General features: G+C 49.8%; 2 protein-coding genes across 4 annotated transcripts in view; one reads left to right on the forward strand and one right to left on the reverse strand.

Annotated features, from left to right (window-relative positions):
* The first annotated feature begins 10,195 nt into the window (after positions 1 to 10,195).
* Positions 10,196 to 15,596, forward strand: Myl2 (myosin light chain 2). 2 transcript variants are annotated; one of them, XM_038345895.1, is made up of 6 exons: positions 10,196 to 10,279; positions 11,698 to 11,773; positions 13,019 to 13,123; positions 14,130 to 14,208; positions 14,291 to 14,339; positions 15,498 to 15,596. In XM_038345895.1, exons 1-6 carry the CDS (start codon positions 10,244 to 10,246, stop codon positions 15,594 to 15,596), a joined length of 444 nt encoding a protein of 147 aa, XP_038201823.1. In that variant the 5' UTR covers positions 10,196 to 10,243. The 2 variants fall into 2 exon arrangements, with proteins under 2 accessions (XP_038201823.1, XP_038201824.1); XM_038345896.1 differs by lacking the exon at positions 10,196 to 10,279 and adding an exon at positions 11,482 to 11,493.
* Positions 15,597 to 16,755: 1,159 nt separating this feature from the next.
* Ccdc63 (coiled-coil domain containing 63) overlaps positions 16,756 to 25,524 on the reverse strand; it is a 34,861-nt gene continuing 26,092 nt past the window's right edge. Inside the window, exons 7-10 of one of the 2 annotated variants that reach the window (XM_038346385.1) lie at positions 24,623 to 24,697; positions 22,458 to 22,650; positions 17,724 to 17,927; positions 16,756 to 16,895 (exon numbers count right to left, since the gene is read on the reverse strand). In XM_038346385.1, coding sequence (XP_038202313.1) covers positions 16,756 to 16,895; positions 17,724 to 17,927; positions 22,458 to 22,650; positions 24,623 to 24,697 — 612 coding nt within the window. Of the gene's footprint in view, positions 16,913 to 17,719; positions 17,928 to 22,457; positions 22,651 to 24,622; positions 24,698 to 25,524 lie in introns of both variants that reach the window. The other variant, XM_038346383.1, reaches the window with a different exon arrangement.

The following is a 25,524-nucleotide window of genomic DNA, read 5'->3' on the forward strand; positions in this document are numbered from 1 at the left end:
GGTTGAGCCATCTCCCCAGCTCAATGGACCGCATCTTGAGCATGTCCTCTGAAAATAAAACACTTAACAAGAAGCAGGGCAGGCATGAAAAAAACCCGCACAGTTCTGGGCCCTGTTCAGGATTAGAAGCAGCTGGTTTTTTTCCCTGTGTCTAAACATTCCCTGGCTCACTCTAGGGACAATCAGGGCATAGTGATGGGGCCAGATCACTTTTGGAAACTCCTGAGCCACCCCAAGGCCAACCATCTACATACCTTCCTTCCCGAAGCCCCGCCTCTGTCTCCCTCCTCTCTCCTATCTTCTTGTGCCCTCTGTAGAGAGAGCCCTTGTTCCTGGATAGGACTAAGCAACCTTACCTCTGTTCTCCATTTGGCACTAGCCAGCTATTTCTATACACTTTTCCCCTGGAGGCAAAATAACTTTGACTGTCCTTTTGCCCCAACGAGAAAACTCACTTCTATGGAACCAGTCTTGATGACCACCTACTGTGTGCCAGGAACAAGAACCCAAATGATGGACAGTTCCTTACTCTCGTCCTGGAAAATTCTAGAGAAAGAGATAGCATTACCAGAGATCATCATCCAGTCATTCAGCAAAACACTCAGGAACTCTGACTGGGTACTGTTTGCTGGAGGTATGTCTGGTCCCTATCATAATCAGGGTGACCCCAGAGGACTGCCATCTGCAAGAGAGTTGTATATTTGCCATATGATCAGGCAAGACAAAATGTAGCTGGCATTGTTCTGTGTCCCAAGAGACCAGTACTCAAGTTCACGCAAGGGCTGACTGTTGCTAAGGTCCCTCATTGGTACTTGCTACAGCGCATGGTAAATAATAGTGATTGTGTCATCCAGGGACAGGAAGGGGACTGTGCCCTGTAGGAGACCACCTCACCCTTGCCATCATCCCAGCCACTGATTCCTTTCTCTCTGGGAATAGTTGGCGGCATCTGGGGACATTTTGGTTGTGGGCATGTGGCCAGCGGAAGCTGCTCCTGGCAGCAGCTGAGGAGAGACCACAAAAGTGGCTACTCATCCTGCCAAAGCCATGAGGCACTGCCTCTGTGTGTGTAGAGAGCTGAGGCCACCAGCCTGTGTTCCCTGGGCTCAGGGGCCCACAGAGTGTTGGCTGAGGACAAGCTGAAAGGCTCTTTACCCCATGACCTCAGGTCGCATGACTGAGGAGCCTTTATATAGATCAGAGGGCTCAGAACCCGCTGAGGCTGTCGCGGTTCCAAGTCCCTCAGCGAAGGGGCTGCAGGAAGGTCGGGCCACAGCTGTCACTGGCATCTGGGTCTCACACAGAGGACAATGCCATGGAATGTTGTGCTCGCCATGACAGCTGCCGGAGGGTATTTGAAGGGCGCTGGTAAAAGGCGCCTCGCCAGCCAGTCAGCCCAGGCTGAAAATACAATGGGAGAAAAAGCCACCAATAGTGTCTGGCTCCCAGTGGGACCCTCTGCTTCCTAGTGGGGGACAGCTGGGGGCAGCTGGATCCCAGGCCTAAGGGAGGCAGAAGAAGGAAACCCCAGCATCCTGGTGCCAAACCCAGCATTGCCCAAGGCAGAGACTCTGACTGTAAGGCCCAGCAAGGAGCCTCTCCAAACCTCAGTTCTTTTCATCTGAGAAAAAGGATCTGAATCCGAACATCGGCCCTATGGTGTGTGGGTTTGGGGTGAAATAGACAGGGAGAAGACTAGAGAGGTAGGCAAGCTGGCGATAAGTGCTTGCTGTCTCTCAGTACAGGAAGATCACCATTCAAGAGGCTGGGGGCGCCACAGTGTGAAGCCTTGTTCCAGTCCTGAGGTCCCAGCACAAGCATCTTGTCTCTTCTAGGGCATAGGGCGTGTCCACCTCGAACTCAGCCAGCTCAGAGCGTCTGTCCTAAAGAGTAGAGTGTCTGCGGCCTGGAGTGGGGAGTGGGAGCCAGGAAGGCAGAAGACAATAGTCTCAATTTTCTCTCCTCTCCCCCAGCCCCACTGTGTCTGTCTGTCTGTCTGTCTGTCTGTCTGTCCTCCTGCAGTAGAGTGGAGCCAGGAAGGCAGAAGTCAATAATCTCAATTTCTTCTCCCTCCCCAATCCCACTGTGTGTGTGTGTGTGTGTGTGTGTGTGTGTGTGTGTCTGTCTGTCTGTCTGTCTGTCTGTCTGTCTGTCCTCCCGCATCTAGACCTGCACAGGCCATCTGCAGCCGTAACACAAAGTAAGTACATGTTAGCTGCTGCTCACCATCATTTAATAAACAGCGATGTCTTAAGACTAGAGTTATTTGCTTGTCCACAGGGTGACAATGCCAGGGTTGGGTCTGGTGAAGTCTCGTCCAGGGCCCCCAGGAAAGCTGACCTGGAGTCCCGGGGTTCCATGGCTGTGGCACTTAGCAGGTCAAGGTCAATTGCTAAGCGATTTAACTGTCGGGCAGAGTGGTCCAGAGGGGCCATCAGAGCGGGGCGTAGAGTGGTGAGAGAGGGGAGACTCCAAAGTATGGTAGCTACTGTCATGAGCAAGATCTGGGCGGGGGGGACTTAGAGGGAACTGTGTTCAGAAGCAAGGCATCCTGGGGCAGAATACAGAAACGTCTTCTCAGGGCTGAATCGAGACGGCAGGGGCTTTGGGTCTGGGAATCAGTGGGAGAGTTAGAAATGAAAAAAGAGTTTGGGGACAAAGAGGGACGAGGACTGCACACTGTGGTGCCTCTGTGTCCACCGAGCGTTGTGTATAAGAGCTGACCTGACCGAACACAGCTGTGCCCAGGAGCATTCCAGAATGCTGAAGGTAGTTCTGTGTGTGCATCTTCTAGGAGTGCCCCCCAGCAGGTGCTAGCCTGCCCCCTTTATTCCCCCTGGCCAGCTGGAGTGACTGCTTCCCCAGGGGCAGCTGTCACCAGCACCTTCCGAGTCTTGACAGAAGGAGATAAGCTATCCGTGGAGACAGCAGCCGTCAGTCACAGCTCCAGGATGTCAGGGCCCTCCTTCTACAAAGACTCACACTCCATTACCCTCCTTAAATGGCCCAGTACCCAAGGCAGGTCGGCCGTGGTGAGGCCACTTTCTGAAGAGACCAGAAAGCCATGGTAGGTACCTCCTCTCACCTGCTCTGCTTCAGTTAGAGAGGGCAGCCCCTCATGCTCTGCTGCTCCCTCTGAGCTCCTGGGCTCCACTGAGAAGTTTCAAAACCAACTGTGTCGGCAAGGCACAAGGGGCCTCCTCGCTCCTGACAGCCGAGCCACACAGCTTAGACTCCGTTCTGGCAGCTGGCATGGGAAAGGCACCTACAGAGAAGATGAGTTCAAATCCTCCCCAGGCTGGGCATGGTGGTCCAGGCCTGTGATCCAACACTCAAGAGGCTGAGGCAGGAAGATCACAAGTTCAAGGCTAGCCTGGACTACATAGTGAGAATCTATCTCAAACAGATGGATAAAAGGCATAAAACAGCCCTGCACACCCAAGTCTCCAAATTGCTCACAATTTATCCCAAATTCTACTTTAACAGGAATCCTGTTTCAGGATTTTGTTTTCTTTTGCTTTTTAATTTATTTTAGTCTTTTTAATTATATGTCTGTCTGTATGTATGTAGATATGCCCAGAGAGTGCATGTGTTCCAGTGAGGCCAGAAGAGGGCGACAAATCCCTATAGCTACAGTTACAGGTGGCTGTTGAGTCTCCTTGCCTGGGTGCTGGGAACCAAACTCGGCTCCCCTAGAAGAGCAGTGAGTCCTCTTGACATCCAAGCCGTCTCCAGCCCTTATTCTTTTTTATTTTTCCCAAGCTCGGAACTCCAGCCCCCGTCTTGCCTTACTATTCTTCCCCTGCCATCCTGGCTTCAGACATCACTGGCTCTGGTGCTCTTGACTCCAGTGCTTGCTCACTGCTAAGTTTCAGAAATGAAACTTACTTTAACAGGCCTCCAGAAGTGGGGCGCTCCATCCAGGGCCTGAGGCCAGTAGAACGTGTGCCCTCCTTCCATGGCTCTCTTCAAAAGCACTGTGAGCCCAGGTGGAGGAGGTGTCAGGCCCAGGTTCAGATGGACACCTTGACCGTAGTGCCCACAGCCCATCTACAAGGATGCTCCACTTCCAAGCTTGCCCCTCACTATCAGGCCAATCCCCAGGCCTGGGGGGACAAGTTAGCTGGCTCTTCACCCCAACAGGAGTCCCCATGTCAACATCCACAAAATATTCACAACTACAAAATAATCTGATTTTGGCTGGATGTTGGTGGCACATGCCTACAATCCCAGCACTTGGGAAGCAGAGGCAGGCTGACCTCTGTGAGTTGGAGGCCAGCCTGGTCTACAGAGTGAGTTTCAGGACAGTCAGGGCTGTTACAAAGAGGAAGTTTGTCTTGAAAAAAAGACAAAAATCTCTGATTTTATCCTCATGACAACCCCAAGAAGGTAACATCATTATCATGCCCACTCTACAGATGAGCACAGTGAGGCTCAGAGAGGATAAAAATCCTACCTGGTGTCACACAGCTGCTCAATGCCCAAGCAAGGAGAATCAAAGGTGAATATTCCCCCTGACTCCAGTCAGACAGATGCCAAATGCTTCTTCACACTTGGGTGTGTGGGCCGAAGTCCTTCACCTCCCTAGAAGTGCAGACATTCCCTAGCGGGATGAGTTACTTCACAGGGGCCACCTCTTTCTTCTGCCAGGGACTATGTCAGATGTCTTGTGGTTCCTCAAACTGCAGGATCTGGTGCGTTTCCCCTTGTTTCTGAGCATGGGAGTCTCTCCAGCCCGAGGAGTGTGTCCTTCTCTGTGGACGGTCCCTGTGTGGCACACACTGGCGCCCCCACAACCAGACCACCATCAGTCACTTCTGTCCATCCTTTTGTGACAAAGAAACATCTTTTTGTTTTTGTTTTGTTTTTTCGAGACAGGGGTCTCGTTCTTTGTGTAGCTCTGGCTGTCCTGGAACTTGCTCTGTAGACCAGGCTGGGCCTCGAACTCACAGATCGGCCTGCCTCAGCCTCCTGAGAGTGCTGGATTAAAGGCGTGGCGCCACCACTGTCCAATTTAAAACTGTTTTTTTTTTTTCTCTAACCCAGTACCAGGATTGGAGCTGGAGACAGTTGAATCCTGCAAACCCACTTCCCCTTTAGCGCAGAGGCGAAGACTTGACTCCGTCTGGTCATTTCTGAAGTTTACATGAACTTCCCTGAGGTTTGGCCTTTGGGAGTTGTTTGGTTTGTTTCTTTGCTTGCTTAGAGGAATAAATCAATATTTAGGCCTAAAATAAGAGCAAAGGCATTTCATATACAGATCAACTCAGCACCTAGGAGTTGGTGCCAGGAGGAGGATCAGGAGTTCAAGGTCAGTCTCGTTACACATCAGTTCAGGGCCAGCCTGGGCTACATGAAATTTGATCTAAAGGAAGCAAAAACAAAACAAAAATAGCCAGGTAGTTGGTGGCACATGTCTTTAATCCCAGCACTTGGGAGGCAGATTCAGGTGGATCATAGTGAGTTCGAGGCCAGCCTGTCTACAGAGTGAGTTCCAGGACTACACAGAGAAACCCTAGCTTGAAAAACCAAAAAAAGAAAGAAAGAAGAAGAAAGAAAGAAAGAAAGAACAGAAGAAAGACACGCAAAGAAAGTAACAGCAAAGAAATGACAGGAAGGAAAGGAAGGTCATAAATAGACGCAAGAAACGACCACGACCAAGATAAGAAAGAAGAACAGAAAAGATATTCCGTCTCTTCTGTATTATACTGTACAACCGTTGGGCATACAACTCAGGACTGGAAGTTCATCTCTACTGAGTTAATTAATCAGTGTATCAATGTTTCTAACAACACAGCAGCCAGAGGCTGGTTGGTTGCAAACACAAAAGATTATTTGCTTCAAAAGGGGGCTTAGTAGTCCTTGTCCCCTCTTTTACTAAATCACTAATCCCATGGGGGGCACCCCTCATGACCTCACCGACCTCTGTCACCTCTCACAGACCCCATCCCCTGGAACTTGCTCTCTAGACCAGGCTGGTCTTGAACTCACAGCGATCTGCCTGTCTCTGCCTCCTGACTGCTGGGATTAAAGGCATGTGCCAACCACCATCTGGCTTGTATTGGGGTTCAAACAACATACCTAAACCCCAATATTCCCTAACTCCAGATGTACACAGGGATCCTACACACAGTAGAGCTCCAATAAAATTCATAAAGTCCTTTAGAATGAGGGGTAACACGCCACGAGAGGCGGTCCTGGTGGCGCTAACAGTGCCTTCCAGTGGCCTGGCTTTCACCCTGGTCCTGGCTGATTCAAGATATGGCCCACGGTGTTCCCTTCAGGAAAAGGATCTCCTTATTTGAGCTGCTCCACAAATCTCTTTACCCCTCTCTTGAGAAGAGACTAGCAGCTGCATTCTTACATAGAAAGTCCAAAGGGTCATCCAAAGCTGTCACCCTCTAGTCTACAGGATCCTTTCCCTCCACCTCCTGGTGATGGTGGCAGTGAGGAATCGGGTGGTCTTCGGATTGGCACCATCATGTAGTTTAAAAGGGGGGAAAGAAGGCTTCATTGTCTTAGACACAGCTGTTTCCAAGGTTCAATGTATTAAACACAGAGATCCTCCGCAAAAAAAAAAAAAAAAAAAAAAAGAATGAGGGGTAAAATCATTTTTGTATTTATAAATATGGTCTATATTTTCCTCTCCTCTCAACTATTAAAATTGTCAATGGGTAATTATTTGTGTGTGTATATGTGTGCGTGTGCGTGTGTGTGTGTGTGTGCTCACACTCAAGTCAGTTCAGGTACCTGTCATATGCATCTGTGTGTGCCCATAGAAGTCAGAGGTCAACCTTCAGGGTCATTTTTAAGAGGCCATCCATTTTATTTTTTGAGACAGAGCCTGAGACTCACTGCTTGTAGGCTGCACTTGTTGGCCAGCGAGCCAGAGAACTCCTATTCCCATGTCCCCTGTGATGGGCTTTCTGCCAGCACCAACCTTGCCCAGCTTGTATGTGGATGTGTGTGTGTGTGTGTGTGTGTGTGTGCGTAGATGTAGATAAATGTGCATATACATATACATATCCATACACTATTCAAGAGTATTGACCTTTGTTTATTTTTGGGACAGGATGTGTTTTCCTTTTATTCTTTGGTGTATATTTTTCCATGCATTTATATACATCTAAGCTTTATTGTTGTGACTACCTGTGAGGGACACTGAAGAGCCAGAAAAGCCAGACAGAGACTGTTCTGATGGGGATGTGAACCCAGGAATGCCGGCAGCTGCCAGGAGCTGGAAGGCGTAAGGAAGGGATTGTCCCCACATCCACAGTAGGATGCAGCCCTCTGCTCGATTTCTATTTCTGACTGCCAATCCTGCCAGATAAGGAGCTTAGATGCTGTGGGCCACGGGGTTTACCGTTGTGTTTTTTAAGGGCAGTGGGAAAGTCATACCCTCGCTTTGTTCTCAGTTGGTCTGGAGGCTCCGACAATTCTGCTTGGGTTGGGGGGCCCTGATTCTCCATGCTCAGTGGATCTCGGAAACATCTAGGCTGCAGAAATTTCACAAGTAGTGAGAGCTTGGGGACACAAGATGGGTGTCACACAAGAGCCTAGGGACAGAGCAGTGTCAGCCCCTGTGTGCCTCCACCATGAACTGTAAGAAGGGAGCTAAGTCCCCTGCCTGGACCCATCCTGGGCCTCTTCAAGGATCTGGCCTCTGACTGAGAGTTCAGAAACATTGCACCTTCAGCAATGCGTGCCTCTGCACCCTGGCTGGGCCAACATGATCCCAGAATCCTCTGGTCTCCTTCACTGAGTCCAACAGTCCAAGGGACTCTGTTTACCGGAAGGAACAGGAGCCCACGGAGGCTGTGGAGGTCCATGGACAAGTGCCTGCCGCCTCAAGTTCTGAGGTCCTCAGGCCAGGGTTTTTTTCACCAGATCGCCAAAAAGTCTCCTACACAGCAACATAAGTCAGGCTCCTCAGACAGCTCAGTAGAAAAGTGGCCATGAGGGCAGGTCACCTCTGGGGCCCAAGGCTCATGGTAATGCCAGACCTCATCCTCCAGCCTCACACCATTGTGGGTCACCTCCTTTCTCAGTCACCATGGCTCCTGGCCAGTCACATGCACCTCAACACAATCTCCATAAGCCAGGGAAATGGGGTTTTGGTCAATTGGTTGTATTTTGTTTTGCTGACAGTCGTGTAGCCCAGGTTGGCCTTAAACTTGAATTCACAATGTAGCCAAGGATTAACCATGAACTCTGATCCTCTTGCCTCAATGTCCTGGGTACTGGGGTAATCGGTGTATGCCACTTCCCTTCCCTACCTTCCTAACCCCCCCTTTTTTCTTATTTTATTTTTTATGTATGTCAATGTGAAGGTGTCAGATCCTCCGGAACTGGAGTTACAGACAGGTGTGAGCTGCTGTGTGGGTGCTGGGAATTGAGCTGACGTCCTCTGGAAGAGCAGCCAGTGCTCTTAACAGCTGAGCTATTTCTAGTGCCCCCCTTCTTTCTAATAGCTATATCTGGCCATACGTTTGTGCCCCGCAGACTGAGACAATCTTGACCTCAGAAGGTCACCTCACGAAGGGTGGGCTGCCCGAAACTCATCTTCGTCTTCCCAGCTCTCAAGAGGAGGAGGAGGCAGAAGGATCCGGATTCTAAAGTTAGCCTCAGCTGCATAGTGAGTTCAAGGCCACCCTGAGTGCAAGAAATGGAAGAATAAAGCCTGTGTTTCCCTTTTTTATTTTTTGAGTTTAAGGCAACCCTCAGCTACATATGAGACATGTCTCAAAAAGAAAAGGAGTTGACATACTCTGGTCCCCCCAGCACTTGGGGACATAGGCCACTCTACCACTGTCCCAGCAGCGGGCCTGCCTCACAGAGCTCATTTTTCTCATAGCTGTGAGATGGAAACCCAATTGCTAAGGTGACTTCGCTCCCGTGGGGTGGCTGGAGACTTGAATGTGAGTGTGATGTGTGTCATTTCTTCAGTAAGTCAACAAGTATGGGCCGCCAAGAAGCTTTTCATGGGAAGTAGACTGGAGAGGGAGAAACACCGAGAAGACCCCAACCTCAGGAGCTGGCTGTCCATCACACTGCCTGCTTAGAGCGTGAACACTGCAGGGTTGGGTAGGGATACAAATCCGGGAAGGGAGGCCAAGAACGAGGGTGGCTGACATTTGAGCAAAGATAGGGAGCCCCAGAGGCTGCCCAAGGAGCGCAGGTGCACAGGCCCCGAGGTACTAGGGAGCCCAATTACAGAGGTTCACCTCCTCCAGGGTACCTTTTCCCCAGTAGACAATGACAGGCGTGGCAGGCGGCACCGAGCATTACTCCCAGGCCAGGCTCCAGCCACTGCCTCTTTAACCTTGAAGGCATTTTTGGGTCTCACGTGTCAATCCAGGCGGTGGCCGCCAGTGAGCAGCTCTTACTTCAGAAGAACGGCATGGAGTGGGGGGGCTTAGGTGGCCTCTGCCTTACCTACAACTGCCAAAAGTGGTCATGGGGTTATTTTTAACCCCGGGGAAGAGGTATTTATTGTTCCACAGCAGATGCAGGCCAGTAGACTCGTGAAATTCTCCAGAGGCAGTAGCCAGCTCCAGACACTATGGTGAGTGGCCAGCAGACCCTTGAGGGAAGATGCAGGGTGGGCAATCAAGAGGCGCCTGTAAGCCAAGGACCCCATTGGAGGAGGAGGGAAGTTTTCATAACCCCCCCCCCCAGCCCTAGATAGACCAGCACTGTGCACCAGCCATGCAGAGTGACCCCAATCAGTGTCCCCAAGGAGCTGAAAAGAGCAGCGCTCTAGGAGACTTGCAAAAATTGAATAAAAAGGGGGAGGGTTTTGGTTTGGGTTGGGTTTTGTTTTGGGTTGGGTTTCATTTTGGGTTGTTCGTTTTCCATTCGGGAAAGTTTTTCTGGTTCTATCTTCTGAACTTGCAACTTCGTAGTGTTGGGTATGTGTCTGCCTCCCAACCTCCTAGTCAGAGCGAGACAGTGGCTGGGTCACAGACTATGTGGGTTTCTGTGGCTGTGTGACCTGGGATAAGTGACTCACTCTCTCTGAGCCTCAGTAAGTCTGTCTCCTTGGTGGAGCCGAGAGAGAATGAGATAATGTTTGCATGCTTTCAAGTGTCATTTTCTCTCTCATGTTGTCTGGGCAAAGGGGATTCCCTCACCAGGTGACAGGGCAGGCCTGGGCCTCAGCGGTGTCTAATGGCTGCTTCCTCCCCAGGCACCGAAGAAAGCCAAGAAGAGGATAGAAGGCGGAAGCTCCAACGTGTTCTCCATGTTTGAGCAGGCCCAGATCCAGGAGTTCAAGGAGGTAGGTGTGGCAGCCCCCTCCCCAGATGAAGAACACTCAACCGGGGAAATGACCTGCATGCCCACGTGCCCAGGCTCATTCAGACTGTCTGCAAACCCCTGAACAAACACTTGGTCTTAGTAACTTCTATAGATTATACACACACACACACACACACACACACACACACACACACGGCTGACATACAGGGAATCTTCCAGAAAAGCCCAGAAGAGAGGGGCTGGGGAGCCACAGTCACCCACTGGCAATCTCTGCTCAGTGTTGATTCCCACTTTGGTCACCTGTGTCCTGAGGTCCTCAGTCGCTCCTGTGCTTGGGGGCGGGGAGGCAAAATGATGAACAACAGAGAGAGGGGATGGCAGGAGGATCAAGTCCAGCCCCTGGTCCCTATAGTCCTTCCTGATTCCCCTTCCCTGCCTGGGCCCTGGTGTGTGGGCTGGGCAGCATGGCCGTCCACCCATGCCCATCACTGATATGTCTATCATTGCCGCGTCTCTGCATATTAACCATGAAGAATTTCCTTTCCAGTGCCAAAGCAGAAAGGGCAGGGCCGCCTCGGACAACTGAGTGCGGTTCTGTGTGAAGCCTGTCGCCCTCAACAGTGGGCTGTGCCTTGCTGCAATCACTTCTGGCCCTAATTAAAGTGGCCAAATGAAGCCACTGGCCATGGTCAAGAAGGACAAGCTCAAAGTCATGTCCCAGTCCTCACTTACACCTGGCCCTTGGCGGGGGTGGGTGCTGCGGTCACAGAAGCATTTCTACATAGGTTCTAAGACGGTTCCTCTGTCCCTACTAACACCACCTGCTGTGGATCACCAGGTTTTGCTCTTACCGTGTCTTTACCAGTCACCACCATGAAACCTCAGGTCACCTGTCACCTCAAAAGAGGAAACTTAGTGCCTGTGGTCACCCAGGCAACCAGTGGCCCATGGTCGGTCATCTTGGTGGCCTTGCTCCCTCTGTGAAACCCTGCTGTGACAAGGATGGGACCACTGTGCTTTTTCAGGACTGAACCATGCTCGGTAGCATGAGCTCATTTGGTGTCTCATTCCTCCCTTGAAGATGTTAGGGTGTGCCTGGGGCTCTCCTACATGTCTGGCCAGTGTCTTTTGTTGTTTTTCGAGACAGTGTAATAGCCCTGACTGTTCTGGAACTCACTCTGTAGACCAGGCTGGCCTTGAACTCACAGATATCTACCTGCCTCTGCCTCCCAAGTGCGGGGATTAAAGGTGTGCAACTCTACCTCTCAGGGTTTTATGGGGACATGATTTTGATTCTCTAGGGTGGGGGCCTAACAGGGACATTGCAGTTAAATCAACTCAGACTGTTTCCAATTCTTCAATCCATTCTATGTTGTGGTCCCTGAAGCTCCCAGAAACCCCTTCCCCCTCCTCAGCTGAACTCTCCTTGCCCCACAGGCCTTCACAATCATGGACCAGAACAGAGATGGCTTCATTGACAAGAATGACCTGAGGGACACATTTGCTGCCCTAGGTATGTGGCATGAACCCTGCACAGAGATTGCCTTCCCATACTAGGGTAGAAGGTGGAGGAGGGGTGGTGTGGGCATCAAAAGAAGCCAAGAAAGAGCCTGTTTGTCATCTGCCAAAGTTTCAGCTGCAACCAGGCTTTGGGAGCAACTCCAGGGGCCTTCGCATGCTTCCTCCTTTCCTTTTTAACCCAAGGGGTTGGGGGGGGGGGCAGTACAGACAGATTTTATAACACACTCCTGACTCATAATAGAAAATTCAAACTACACAGAAAAGAATAAAGGAGAAAACAGAATTAGCCAGAAAGCCATGCTCCGAGCAACGCTTCAGTCTCAATCCTTAAAATCCTTCTAGATATTTGTTTTTCAAGCTACTGGGGTCATCCCATTTGGGATTTTGACTTATTTAGCATCTCAAGAGTGTGAGCCAGTCCCACCTGTGCCCATCTGCAGAACTCAGGGCTCCAAAAACAGCTCTGGGAGTTGGACACCACACAATCCACCTTTGTATCTGCTGCGGCCTTTTACCTTAAAAATGTAGTCTTAGGAAGGGACCAGCTTTGTCTGTTTTGCACAGAGGCATATGTGTGCAGGAGAGAGAGCAGGGATGTGACACCATGCAGCTCGGGCTGCAGCAAGCCTGACTGAGTTCCCTTGGTGACTGGAGACGTAGCCCTCTACCCGCATCTCAGAAGGGCATCGCAACACAAGCATGTTTTATTTATATTAAAGGTTTCAGGCCTGAAGACATTATTCATTTAATGAGCGCAAGTCTCATGTAGCCCAGGCTAGCCTCAACCTCACTATGTAGCCCAGGAGAACCTCGAACTCCTGATCTTCCCAGTGCAGGCATTCGCCACCACACCCGATTTATGAGGTGCTGGGGTGTGGGACCCAGGGCCTCTTGCATTCTAGGCCACCACTTAATCCCCCGAACCATGACCCCCGCCTTGACCACAATGTTTTAACCACCCCAGTCCACATCAGATGCTGGCTGACTGCTCGAGAACACTGCTGGGGAAATCTGCCCTAGGTCTGTCTGTCTGTCTCTCTCTCTCTCTCTCTCTCTCTCTCTCTCTCTCTCTCTCTCTCTCTCTCTCTATCTCTTTCACACACACACACACACACACACACACACACACACACACGCACACCACTGTCCCCAACGGTTCCCAGACCAGCTTCCTGGAAGCTGGATCACAGAGGGCCACCGCTGCCCCTCCCAGCGCTCAGCCCTTGTTTCCTGCTAGGACGCGTGAATGTGAAAAACGAAGAGATTGATGAAATGATCAAGGAGGCTCCGGGCCCGATCAACTTCACTGTGTTTCTCACCATGTTTGGGGAGAAACTTAAAGGTGAGTTTGTGCATGTGAGTGTGAGCGTGCATGTGTGTGTGCGTGTGTGTTCACCTGTGGACATGAATTAAGCTCTAGAAGAGACAGCATGGGTGAAAGATGGGTAACTCACAAGTGGAAAAGTATCCATTGAAAACTAGTGTGGAAGGGCTGGAGAGATGGTCAATGGTTAAAAGCACTGGCTGCTCTTCCAGAGGACCCAGGTTCAATTCCCAGCACCTACATAGTGGTTCACGACCGTCAGTAACTTCAGTTTCAGGAGGTCCAATGCTCTCTTTAGAGACCAGGCACACATGTAGTATACAGACATATATGCAAGCAAAAGACTCATGCACATGAAAAATAATAAGAAGAAAAATAGCATAAAAGCAAGCAGGGTAGCTGCTTCAGCTGCTGGTGGCGCTGTTCCAGCAGGGGATCCCTCCTCCAGTGGCGGTGTGGGGGTGTACTTCTCTAGCTGGGGTCACTCCTCCAGCAGGGGAAGCTGTTTGGCAATGGGTTATTTCCAAGTCCTCTACCCAACCTTGGGCTGATCGGCTTCAGTTACTGACATATTTTGGAGTACCTGAGTGGCTGGCTCTACTCTTACCCCCCAGGTCATGGTTCATTCAGAGACAGAAAGCCCCTGCAGCCCACAACGTCCCAGAGTCAACCTGCCCAGTCTTGTTCTTGAAGCCTCCCTTGCATTTGACTTCCTGTTGGCTCCTCAGCCTTCTCTTAAGATATTATTATTTATGGGTATATGTGCATGCATAGCACATGCATGCAGTACCCATGGAGGCCAGAAGAGGCAGAGTTACAGGAAGATGTGAGTTGCCATGGGGGTACTCAGGAGCAGCAAGCCCTCTTGTTGAGCCAACTCCCCAGCCTTGTTCAAACCCAGATCTCCCTGAGGGAGGGAAATGGCCTCACCCCAGCCCCTCTGGCTCTGGGGGACCTGGGTCCACTTCCTGCAGCCCCAGTGGCTCCAGTCCCATCAGATGGGTAAGCCCACCTTCTCTTACAGGGGCTGACCCCGAGGAGACCATTCTCAACGCATTCAAGGTGTTTGACCCCGAAGGCAAAGGGTCGCTGAAGGCTGACTAGTGAGTGACTTCTGAGGGAGTGGGGTCCCCACTTTCCACCCCCGACATATGTCACCATCACCTGCTCTCTCCTCTCCTACAGTGTCCGGGAGATGCTGACCACACAAGCAGAGAGATTCTCCAAAGAGGAGGTACAGGGTTCCCAGTGTCCCCACTGCCCAGCCCCCTTCACAAGAGCTCTGTCTCGCTCTGGTGTTTGTCTCCCGAGAGAACCATCCATCACTCCATCACTCATGGGACTTGAGACTTTAACCTCACTGTGCCTCAGTCTCCCCATCTGTCAAGGTGGGATGAGAACAGAATCTACTGCCACATGCCACAAGGCTCAGTGATGTTCGCAGTGCACAATGCCATCACAGGGCCAGGGCACAGTGACTTTTGGTGGTTACAAATTCAAGCCAGCTAGGTCTCATGACACAGGCCTATGGCAGTCTGTAGCAACCCCAGCTACCAGAGAAGCTGAGGCAGGAGGATTGCAGGTTTAAGGCCTGCGCAAGCTATAGCATTCAAGGCCAACCTGGGCAACTTGGTCAGATCTGCCACAAAATAAAGATTAACAAGGCTGGTACTGTAGCTCAGGCTTAGAGCACTTGCCTGACGTGCAAGGAAACCTGGGTTCAATCCCCAGCACGGCAAGATAGAGAAAAGTCAGGGGAACCAATAGTAAACATTCAAAACCATGTTGGGGGAGGGGGTGCCTTTTAAGACAGAGTCTCACTACACAGCCCTGGCTGGTCTAGAACTTGCTACTTAATCCAGGTGACTTTAAATTCCCAGTCCTTCTGTCTGCCTCCCTGTGCTGGGATCACAGGCACCATTATGACTGTTTCATCCAATACTTTTTAAACAGGGAAATTGTATGTAAAATAACCCACCTCCATTTCTGGTTTCCCTCCAAGAATATGACCTCTTTGGCCATGTGACCACAATGGGCCCTCTGCCTGCATTCAGCTGCAGTTCCCACCAGGCCCTGGCATACCTGAGCCTGATCCACCCAGCTCCCTGTGCGACTGGACCTCTATTCTCCATTGCAGGGTGCCTGGGGTGTCTAGGAGACCTTGGGGTCACCCTGGGGAATAGAGGCAGGGATGGTAATGACACGGGAGTGTGTGGACACAGACACTGAGCCAGGACGGTAGCCTGGGCTGAGTGCCCAGGGAGCTGGACCTCCTGCCTCAACCCACTGGCGGCTGTGGAACAGGGGTCCTTCCCAGGTCTTTCCTGGGCTCTCAGGCCTCTCTGCCCCTTGCCACTCTCATTGTCTCTATCCCTACCATTCTTGCTCTCAGATCGACCAGATGTTCACAGCCTTTCCCCCAGATGTCACCGGCAATCTCGATTACAAGAACTTAGTCCACATCATCACCCACGGGGAAGAGAAGGACTGAGCCCTGAGCCCAGCCTGTGGTGACCTACAGCCTGCTCTCCAGCCCAGCCCCTGCCACCCCAGCCAAGGCCATGTGCAAATAAACAGGAAGTCTTGGATCTAGTCATGATGGCTGTTGGTCCTGTGTAGCCAAACTCAAAAAATATTTGGGTTGTGTGAAGGCTGCAGGAATCTCATTTCAAAAAAAAAAGGACTTTTGCCTGGCACACTCCTCTAATCCCAGCACTCGGGAGGCAGAGGCAGGTGGATCTCTGAGTTTGAGGCCAGCTTGGTCTACAGATAGAGTAACAGGATGGTCAGAGCTACAAAGAGAAACCTTGTCTCAAAAAAAGAAAGGAAGAAGGAAGGAAAGAGAAAGAAACAAAAATAAAAACAAAAGGTTCCAAAAGCTCAGAAGTCCTGGGCTTCGGGAGCAGCTGCATCCAGGGTGGCCAGTGCCATCCATCTGCCCCAAGGCAGCTTTCCTTTAGCTCTGTTTGCTTTGGGGAGGGGGACTTGATACAGCACAGCCTGGGCATGGTGGAGCACATCTTTAATCCCAGCACTCAGGAGGCAGAGGCAGGAGGATCTCTGTGAGTTCCAGATTTAGACAGGATTAAATAGTGAGTTTCAGGCCAGCCTGGGCTACATAATGAAAGCCTGTGTCAAAAAAAAAACCCAAACAAACTGGTAGCAGTCCCTGACTCCCCTGACCTGGGCCTTGTATGGCCCTAGAGCCAAGTCACTATCGATGAACTAAAAATGGAAAGCCAACTTCAAGCATGGTGACTGCCTAGGTTACACAGCAAGGCCCTGTCTGAGAGAGAAGGATCCCACAGTCCCATCCCCAGGGTCAGATCCAGCCGTGCAATCAATGAAGTCCCTATGGTCCCCTTGCAGGAAGCTGGAGTTCAAAGGGTGGTTCCTGGAGGGTCAGAGCCCCCAAACTCTGACTCTCCATACCCCACCTGTGGTCCTGAGAGCATCCCTCAGGGACATCCCTTCTTCCAGGAGCACTTAACCTGGGGCCCCAGATTTTGAGTTCCATCCTTCTCTGTCCTCCACCCCACATAAGGTTGGTTTCCAGCCCTCGGAGCGCCTCAGCACAGCCCATGCAAAGGCCCTGGGGCTCAGGAAGAAAACATTTATTATCTCTGGGTGTGGAACACAGCCTCTCCAGCTCAGCCTACCATTTTCTTCTTGGGCCTCAGTTCATCCCCCTTCTCCGACAGGGTGTCCTGTGGGTCCTTGCCACGGTCCTTCTGAAGGTAGTTCTCCAAGACCAGCTGCCGGAGGCTGCTGTGGTCCAGGGGCTGCTCCACTGCACCCAGGACAGAGCTCTGTGAGGAGCTGGGAGTTGACACCCAGCTCACTTCCTTCCCAGGGACAGGTCATTCCATGCCGAGCCGGGCATGGTGTGGAAAGCCCTGGAGAGCTCCAAGCAGAGATGTGCCCTCGGGGAGTTCCCAAGTCAGAGTGGGGGAACCGCTGGTTTCATAGCAACAACAAAACTGTACTGCACAGCCCGTGTTTGATGGCCAAGCTATCTTACCCAGAGTGACATTTGCTTTAGTGGCTGCATAATACTCCATTGTTTGTTAAGTTCTGACTTAAGAGTGAATGGTGCATGTGTGTATGTGTGCATACATGTGTGTATGTGTATGCTTGAATGTGTGTGCATACATGTGTGTATGTATATGCTTGAGAATGTGTGTATGTGTGTGCAAATGTGTGTGCATGTGTTTGAGAATGTATGTGCGTATGAGTGTATGAGAATAAGTGTGTGTTTATGCTTGCATGTTTAAATGAGTATGTACATGAGAGAGAGAGAGAGAGAGTGTGTGTGTGTGTGTGTGTGTGTGTTTGTGTGTGTGCACGCACACATGCAGGATCCTTTGCTTGTTTCTGGTTTGAGGCTACAGTGACTATGGTCTTACTTCTGCTCTGACCCCTCAGTTTTCCATAAGGATATATTCCCATCTGTGTTTTCAAACCAGTGCCACAGTGGGATGGTTGCTCACACAGTGGGATGTTACTCAAAGAAGTAACAAGGGAAACTGAGGCTTGGCCCACAGACCCTGTAGGGACTCAGGCTCCTTAAGAGACTCTATCCAGTGGCCTGCCTGGGTGGCATTGAGAAAGAACTCACCCTCTTCAAGTTTGTCACTGAAGGATTCTGCCCCAAACACAGGGGGCACAACCTTTGTAGGCTCTGGGGGCTTGAGGAGGGCAGAGCCGCCCCAGAAGGGGTTGACAAAGGGCTGCGGTACATCCACGTCGGGCCCCTCTGCGTCCTGCAGGCGCCGGACCGACTCCAGCAGCAGCAGGTCATTGGTCCTCTTCTCAATGATGGCTGGAAGACAACGGGGTCGTGGTCACGGCTGCCGCCTGGGTGGCCCTGCATCCAAAGCACCACGAGTGACAGCTTCTCAGAAAGCATGGTCTGAAAAGGGTTCCCTCAGTGTTGACAATGGGAAGACCAAAATTCAGCTTTCCACTGTAAACTAAAAGTCAAGGTATCCTGACTCCAGGCCTTTATGTCTTTTCTTTTGTCGGGGACACCGATGTGGTTGTTGGGGTTCAAACCCAAGCCCTCTGCAAGAGCAGTATAGGCTCTTAGCCGCTGAGCATCTCTCCAGCCCCTGTGGGTTAAATTTTAAGAATAGAGGGGGCACCATTCATGCCAAGCTGCCGTGACCTGAGTTTTCATGTCTGCTCTTTACCTTGAACATGAAGCCAAACCTGGAAATGCAAAGGGCAGTCAGCTAGCACACGCTACATACCGGGTCCCACTCTGAGTGCTTCGTTTCCTGCTTCCTATCGGGATTTTTATTTTTCTCTTGTCTTATTGCCTCGGCAAGGGTTACTATACGGCACTAAACAAGCTCAATGGAGCCCCATGCTTGCCTTCTTCCTCATCTTAGAGAAAAAAGCATGAGGCTCAGATACGAGGCGTGTACGTATGCGTGTGTAGCGGTATTTCATCTGTATGTTGATAAATAAAATTTACCTGAAGATCAGAGAGTGAAATAGCCCCACTGGCCAGCCTTACAGACGAGGCAGTGGTGACGCACACCTTTAATCCCAGCAGCCACACTAGTTTGACACAGAAACAGGCGGTTCAGGCCTTTAATCCCAGCCAAAGAGAGGAATATAAGACTGGAGGAGACAGCTCTCAGTCTGTCTCAGTCTGAGATTCCTGGAGGCAGGATGGCCATTTTCAGACTGAAGTCAAGGAAAGAGCCAGTGGCTGGCTGCTTTGCTTTTTTTGGTCTTCAGGTTGAACCCCAATTTCTGTCTCTGAGTTTTTATTAATTGTGCTTTATTTGGTGCCCAGCTTTTGGGGCACAAATTTACCAAAAAAAAAAAAAAAAAAAAAAAAAAGCCATTTGCCTGAGGGGCTTTTTTTTTTTTTTTTTTTTTTTTGCCGCCAGCCCAGGCCAGAGCTGGGATTGGAATTCCTGTAGGAGTTGGATCCAAATTTAGCCACCTGAGTTCAGGAGAAGCGCTAGCTCTCCCAGCTCCCATCCGCCCCTGTTCAGCTTCCTCTCCTGCCGTGCCCGCCCATCCTTGCTGCCACCCCATCACCCCATGGGGCACCACTCTGAGTGTCCGTCCGTCCCCCACAGCTGCTGTGGTTCCTGTGGTTCCTGTGGTCCCATGGCTTGCCCCCAGCCCCATGGCGGGACAGAAGGCAGAGAAAATCTAGGGCCTAAGGTTATCAAAGCTCTGCTTTCAAAAATTTTACTTCTCCGCATACCTATTTTCATCTCTATGGTACCTTCCTTTGAATATGCTTATTGAAATTCAAACCTTCCACTTTGATGTAAATAATGTTTAAGTTTTCCACAGTGAACAATAAATTTTCCTACAGTAATGTCTGAAGTCTCCAGGAAGAAGATGGGGCCCCACAACAACGATTCTACCTGCTTCATATGATGTCATCCAGCTGACAGCACCCCTTAAAGATTGGCTTTGGACTATCAACTTCTCAGAACAATTTCAAGATGGCTAGATGAGATGACCCAGCCTCACAGACCCCTCCAGCCAGGACTTGAGACAAGCCCTGCACTTTCCCATGATGCATAGGCTGAGTGATACAGCTACCTCTCCCAGGACTTGACAGTTAACCCAAATTTTTCTTTCAAGATTTCCCTAAAAATACCATCACCCCCAGACAGTAGAAAGTGAATTTAAGAATATGGCACCCACATTCCCAAGTGGTGAGGTCACATTCCCAAGAAGTGGGGTGGGTGGTTTTTGGTTGTTCAATGAATTATGGATATTATAGATAGGATAGAATAAAAGGGTAGATTATTGAATCTACTCTGAAAAGAAAAGGGAAGGATATAGATATGATAAGATAAAAAGGTAGATTATTGTCGGGTGGTGATGGCTCACACCTTTAATCCCAGCACTCAGGAGGCAGAGCACTGGCTAGGGCCGGGCTGTGGTGGCACACGCCTTTTAATCCCAGCACTTGGGAGGCAGAGGCAGGTGGATCTCTGTGAGTTCAAGGCCAGCCTGGTCTACAAGAGCTAGTTCCAGGACAGGTTCCAAAGCCACAGAGAAACTCTGTCTCGAAAAACCAAAAAAAAAGGTAGATTATTGAATCTACTTTTTAAAAAAACAACTGCTAATTTTAAATGTTTTACATTGGATTGGACTTTTGTATATTGTATCCAAATTTTATATATTGATACAAATTTGAGATTAATTTTGTTAAAACAGACTATATATATATGTTCCTAATTCAAGGTACTGTACCTATACGTTCATTTAACAATGTAATATAAATTTATAGTCCTTGGAAGTTATTATTACCAACTACTTAAGATAATAAGAAATGCAGGTTAGTAATTAATCACCTAGTATAATTGAACTTGTATGATTTCAAGGTCAAACAGAGATATATTTTAAATAGACAGGTCATCTTCAAACACTTTAGAGATATACTGAATATGGCATTTAAGATGTTTTAATAACATAGGTTCTTTTTTCTTTTTTATGACAATGAGACATGTCTGCTCCTGGAAGCACCAATCTACTTCAAAGAGGATGATGGGCACCAAAGAAATTCCACATATAGCTTGCTTTCTTTGTGGCAAAAGTAAGCCACTGGGAAGAAAGTGCCCTTGCCTTGACTGTTGACAGTGTGCTGTCCTAATTGGACAAGCAGGACACAAAATAAAATGACTGACAAACATTGTCAAGACAAGGAGGGACAGCCTTTGAGAATCTCCTGCTTCACAGAAAAGTCTGTCAGATATGCTAGGCCTGTAGGCTGAAGATGGATGCCCCAAGGTTGCAGAGGAACTCTGGGTGACTGTCCAGGCAGTCAGATGTTTCTGTCGTTTCTCACATTCTTTGGAAGTCACTTGCTTCCACTTCCTACTTACTCAGTTAATATTATTTCCTTCTTGGGTCTCTGAGATAGTTGAAGACTAGATAGTTATAGTCTCCCTTATAAGACTCAGAAAAGAAATTCACTAAAAAAATTATAAAGTATATAAGGTTGTGAGATAGCAGAAGATAGTTTTGGAAGATAATGCAAGTTGTGGTAGAAATTATTTTAGGTACAAAATTTTGGACTCATCAAAATAGGATAGATATGGAGTATTTTCTCTGAATTTATCAAATGCTAATGAACTAGACATCATTGTTGATGTATTTATTGCCTAAATATATTGTGTACAGTTATTGTACTTATTGTATATAGTTTTTCTTATAGTAGTTATAGCCTTTTCTTTTATTTTAGACAAAAAGGGGAAATGTAGTGACATTTAATTTTTATTTTAATAAATAAAGCATGCCTGAAGATCAGAGAGTAAGACAGTCCTACTGGTCAGCCTTACAGACCAGGAAGTGGTCACACAGACCCTTAATCCCAGTAGCCACACTAGTTTGCCATAGAAACAAGGCGGTGCATGTCTTTAATCCAGTGGTGTACACCTTTAACCCCAACCCTAGAGAGGATTATAAAACATGAGGAGACAACTCACAGTCTCAATCTCATTCTGAGATTCCTGGAGGCAGGCTTACCATTTTTGAACTGAGGTCTAGGTAAAAGCCAGTTGCTGACTGCTTTACTTTTCTGGTCTTCAGGTTGAACTGCAATTTTTGTCTCTGAGTCTTTTTTTGGGGGGGGGGTTCGAGATAGGGTTTCCCTGTAGTTTCTAGAGCCTGTCCTGGAACTAGCTCTTGTAGACCAGGCTGGCCTCGAACTCAGAGATCCGCCTGCCTCTGCCTCCCGAGTGCTGGGATTAAAGGCGTGCGCCACCACTGCCCGGCCTTGTCTCTGAGTCTTTATCCTGCTTCGTTCGTTTGTGTGTGTGTGTGTGTGTGTGTGTGTGTGTGTGTGTGTGTGTGTGTGTGTTTATGTGTGAACGTGACTATATGCATGCTCATGCAGGTACATGCAAGTTTGTGCATCTGTGTGTGTGTTGTTTGCATGTGTGTGCACACATGTGTATAGTGTATCTTTTACATGTGTGTGAATGTCTGTGTGTATAGGTTTGTATGGGTACCTGTGTGTGTGCACATACATGTGTATGTGTGTATATCCATGTGTTCAGGTGTGTGTGAGCATGTATGTGTATAGTGTTTGTGTATGCGTGTAAGAAAGTTCCCTTTTACTTTTAGTTTTTCTCATTAAGGGCATTGAATTTCCCTAATTGCTCTCCTGTGTCCACTGAGACCATCACCAACTATCCCATATTTAATCCTCCCAACAGCCCAATGAGGTAGCACCTGAGTTTACCCTCATTTTAGAGGTGAAAGAACCTGAGCGCAGAGAAGGTCAGGAACGTGGCTAAAGTCACACAGCTAGTAAGTGAAGAATCAGAATTTGAACCCAGGCAGGCTGCACCACGGCTGTGCTCACCGAAGTACCGCTGAAGGTTGATGTCCGTTATCTTCCCGGTCTCGCCCAGCTTGCCCAGGATCTCCGTGGCGTCGCAGTTAATCTTCTTGAACAGCTTTTCCACTGAGTTCTTGAGATATTCCAAGGTCTTGCTCATCTCCTTGTACTTGTTCTCAAAAATGTCTGCATCCTCGGTGGTCTTCCTCAGTTTCTCCTGGGGACAGACAGACACCAGGCCTGGCCTGAGGCTGGGGACTCTCTGTGCATGTGACTGGGGGACCCCAGGCAGGCTTGCAGACCCCAGAGGGTAAGCAATCAAAGAAATGAAGCTTCCTGTCAGCGGCAAACAAAAGGAAGAAGAAACAGACAGCTAAGGGTGTAGCTCGCTCGGCGGGTGGATCACTTGCGTAAACCCTGTGCCGTGTGCACTCCTGCAATTCTGGAGGCGGGGGCAGGAGGATCAGGAGTCCAAGGTTATCCTTGTCCACGTAGCGAGTTTGAGGCTAGCCTGGAGTACATAAGACCCTGTCTCAAAAATAAGTGATTGCTCTGAGTGCCTAACCTGGGCTCCTGGGTAGAGAGGAGATGGTGAAGAGGGCGGGGTGGGAGGGTTCTGACTTGACAGGTGGAGACAGCCTTCAGCAGGGTGGGAACATCTGAGAGTTCATAGCTCCGAGAATGGATTCTCCTGCTGAGGTATTTGCATTTGGGAGGGGGACAGCGCCCCCAAGCTCCCCTCATGAAGACAGAAAACAGTAAATACAGGGCCAGGAGGAGAAAAACCAATGAAGGCACTGCTAGTCCCAACCCCAGGGAAGAGTCTAGAGTTCTAGGTGCCCCCAAGCAAAGGGTGTGGGGTTAGGCCGGAGACCACCTGCCGAGGCCAGCCTGAATGGCAACAGGGCCCAGCCCTCTTCCTTGACCTGAGCTTTGCTGCCCCCCATAGGCAGAGTCGAGAATGGTGCCACCTACCTGGTCGGGGAAACAGGGCAGAAATGAGCCGGCCTCAAGGGATCGGAGGGAAGATGCTCAGGGGCAGGAACTGTCATTTTGAGCTCTGGATCCTCCTGCCTCAGCCTACTGGGCATAGGGATCACAAGCACGCACTCCACACCCAAACCAGTCAGGCACAATCCACTTATTACCCGGTGTCTGTTGTTCCTTTTCCCTACACCTCCATGAGAGAACCCATTTAGCCCGGGGGTGCCCTGACAGATGACTGAAGCTTCCTGACTCAGCCAGTGAGGCCTTCTCACCACGTGTCCACCTTCCTCCTGCCTGGAGCATGTATATGATGGCTGGGGTCCCCGGCTGCTCTAATGCAATCGCCAGGCATCCTTGGGATTGAAATCACACACCAAGGAGAGCCTGGGTGGCAAATGCCACCACAAGGACACCCATCCTCCCATCCTGGAAGTGCCAATTTTCAGCTTATTTTAAAAAAAAATACAAAAAAATCCTTCTAGTTTTCTCAGGCTCCCAGGGTATCATCAGGGAAGTGGGAAATCCTAGCACTGGGGAGGCAGAGGCAGGATGATCTCTGTGAGTTTGAAGTCAATCTTATCTACATAGTGAATTCCAGACCATCAGGGCTACATAATGAGACCCTGTGCCCCCCCAATAAGACCCAAACCCCAGGATATCTCGGCTTCCTAGGGTTGGCCAAGTCACTTTTACCTCTCTGACCTCAGTTTCCACACCTGAGAAATGGAAAAATTTCGAGTGGCACCTGCTCCCCAGGGTGATGAAGGGAGGTTGGGCCAGAGGAGTAGGCATAGCCTGGTCTCTACTGACTAGTACAGGAAGCATTTGCATGTGGGGTGTGGGCTGTGGCTCACTGGTAGCGGGAGGAGCTAGTGTGAAGGAGGCCCTGGGCTTGATTCTCCACACAGAGAGGAAGGGAGGGAGGAGGTTGATTTGTGGTCATTATCACAGGTGAAAATGGTGGAGTTGGGCCAAGGAAGAATTAGAAGGAGAAGCTGAGGTAGAGATGTGTCAGGATGGAATCGCAGCCCCAGGGCTGGGGTTTGACCCCCTGCAAAGGGACTCATCTTTACAATAAATAGACCCCAGGCACAAGATTCTGTAGTTGGGACAGGCCACCTGGCAGACCACGGACAGGTGACAACAGACACCTGTTCCGAGGTTCCGGAGGCTCCCCATCCCTCCCTGGGCATCCAGCTCACCTCCATCTGTTTCAGGATATTCCGAGTGCCCTCATGGGAGGATTGCTGCTGTGACCGCAGGTTGATGATGTCATCCTGCTCGGAGAGAGGGGGATCGGTGAGGAAAAACTTCCAGTGTTGGGTAACCCATCAAGGAACTCTCTGCCCCCTCCTCCTCTTCAGGGGTTTCTTTTTTTTCATCCTCTCTGAGAATCATCTAGAAATATGTAGAGCAGTGGGTCTCAACCTTCATAATGCTGCGATACTTTACTGCAGTTCCTCATGTTCTCGTGACCCCAACCATAAAATGATTTGCATTGCTACTTCACAAATGTAATTTTGCTACTGTTAGGAACTGTAAGTATCTGTTTTCTATTGGTCTTAGGCAGCCCACAGGTTTAGAACCATCTAGAACAGAATAATAAACAGAGTCCTCCACATTCCACTCCCACCACTGGGCATCTGGGGTTTCTGCTGTATTACATGTAAGAATTTAAACAGCCACGTGCGACTAGTGGCTTCTTCACTGAACCCAGCGGCTTAGCCCGGGGTCCCTCAAACTCTCACAAGAATCTGAGTTGCCCGCTCAGGCAGCCAGGACCACTCCAAGTTCCAGGCCTGGAGCCAGGCCAGACATCCATCCTTTCTGATCGTCCCCAGGGCATGTGTCCAAGCCCTTTGACACAGAAGTTCCCATCCCCAGGTCTCATCTCAAGAAATACTGGAAGATGCCAGCACAGGTGGCCACTCCAGTGAGGAGACAAATTTACTGAGAGGTGACAAATTGACCACTGACCGTAAATTCAAGGCACACACACAATGGCTAAATGCCAATAACGAGCCCGTCTGCGGAGCTGTTGGTGTGGCGTAGATCCTGGACACGTGCAGTTTGAGGTGCAGTATTTCCCTAACAGACATTTGAA

This window comes from Arvicola amphibius, chromosome 10 (assembly GCF_903992535.2).
Source record: "Arvicola amphibius chromosome 10, mArvAmp1.2, whole genome shotgun sequence".
In the NCBI taxonomy this organism is placed as follows: Eukaryota; Metazoa; Chordata; class Mammalia; order Rodentia; family Cricetidae; genus Arvicola; species Arvicola amphibius.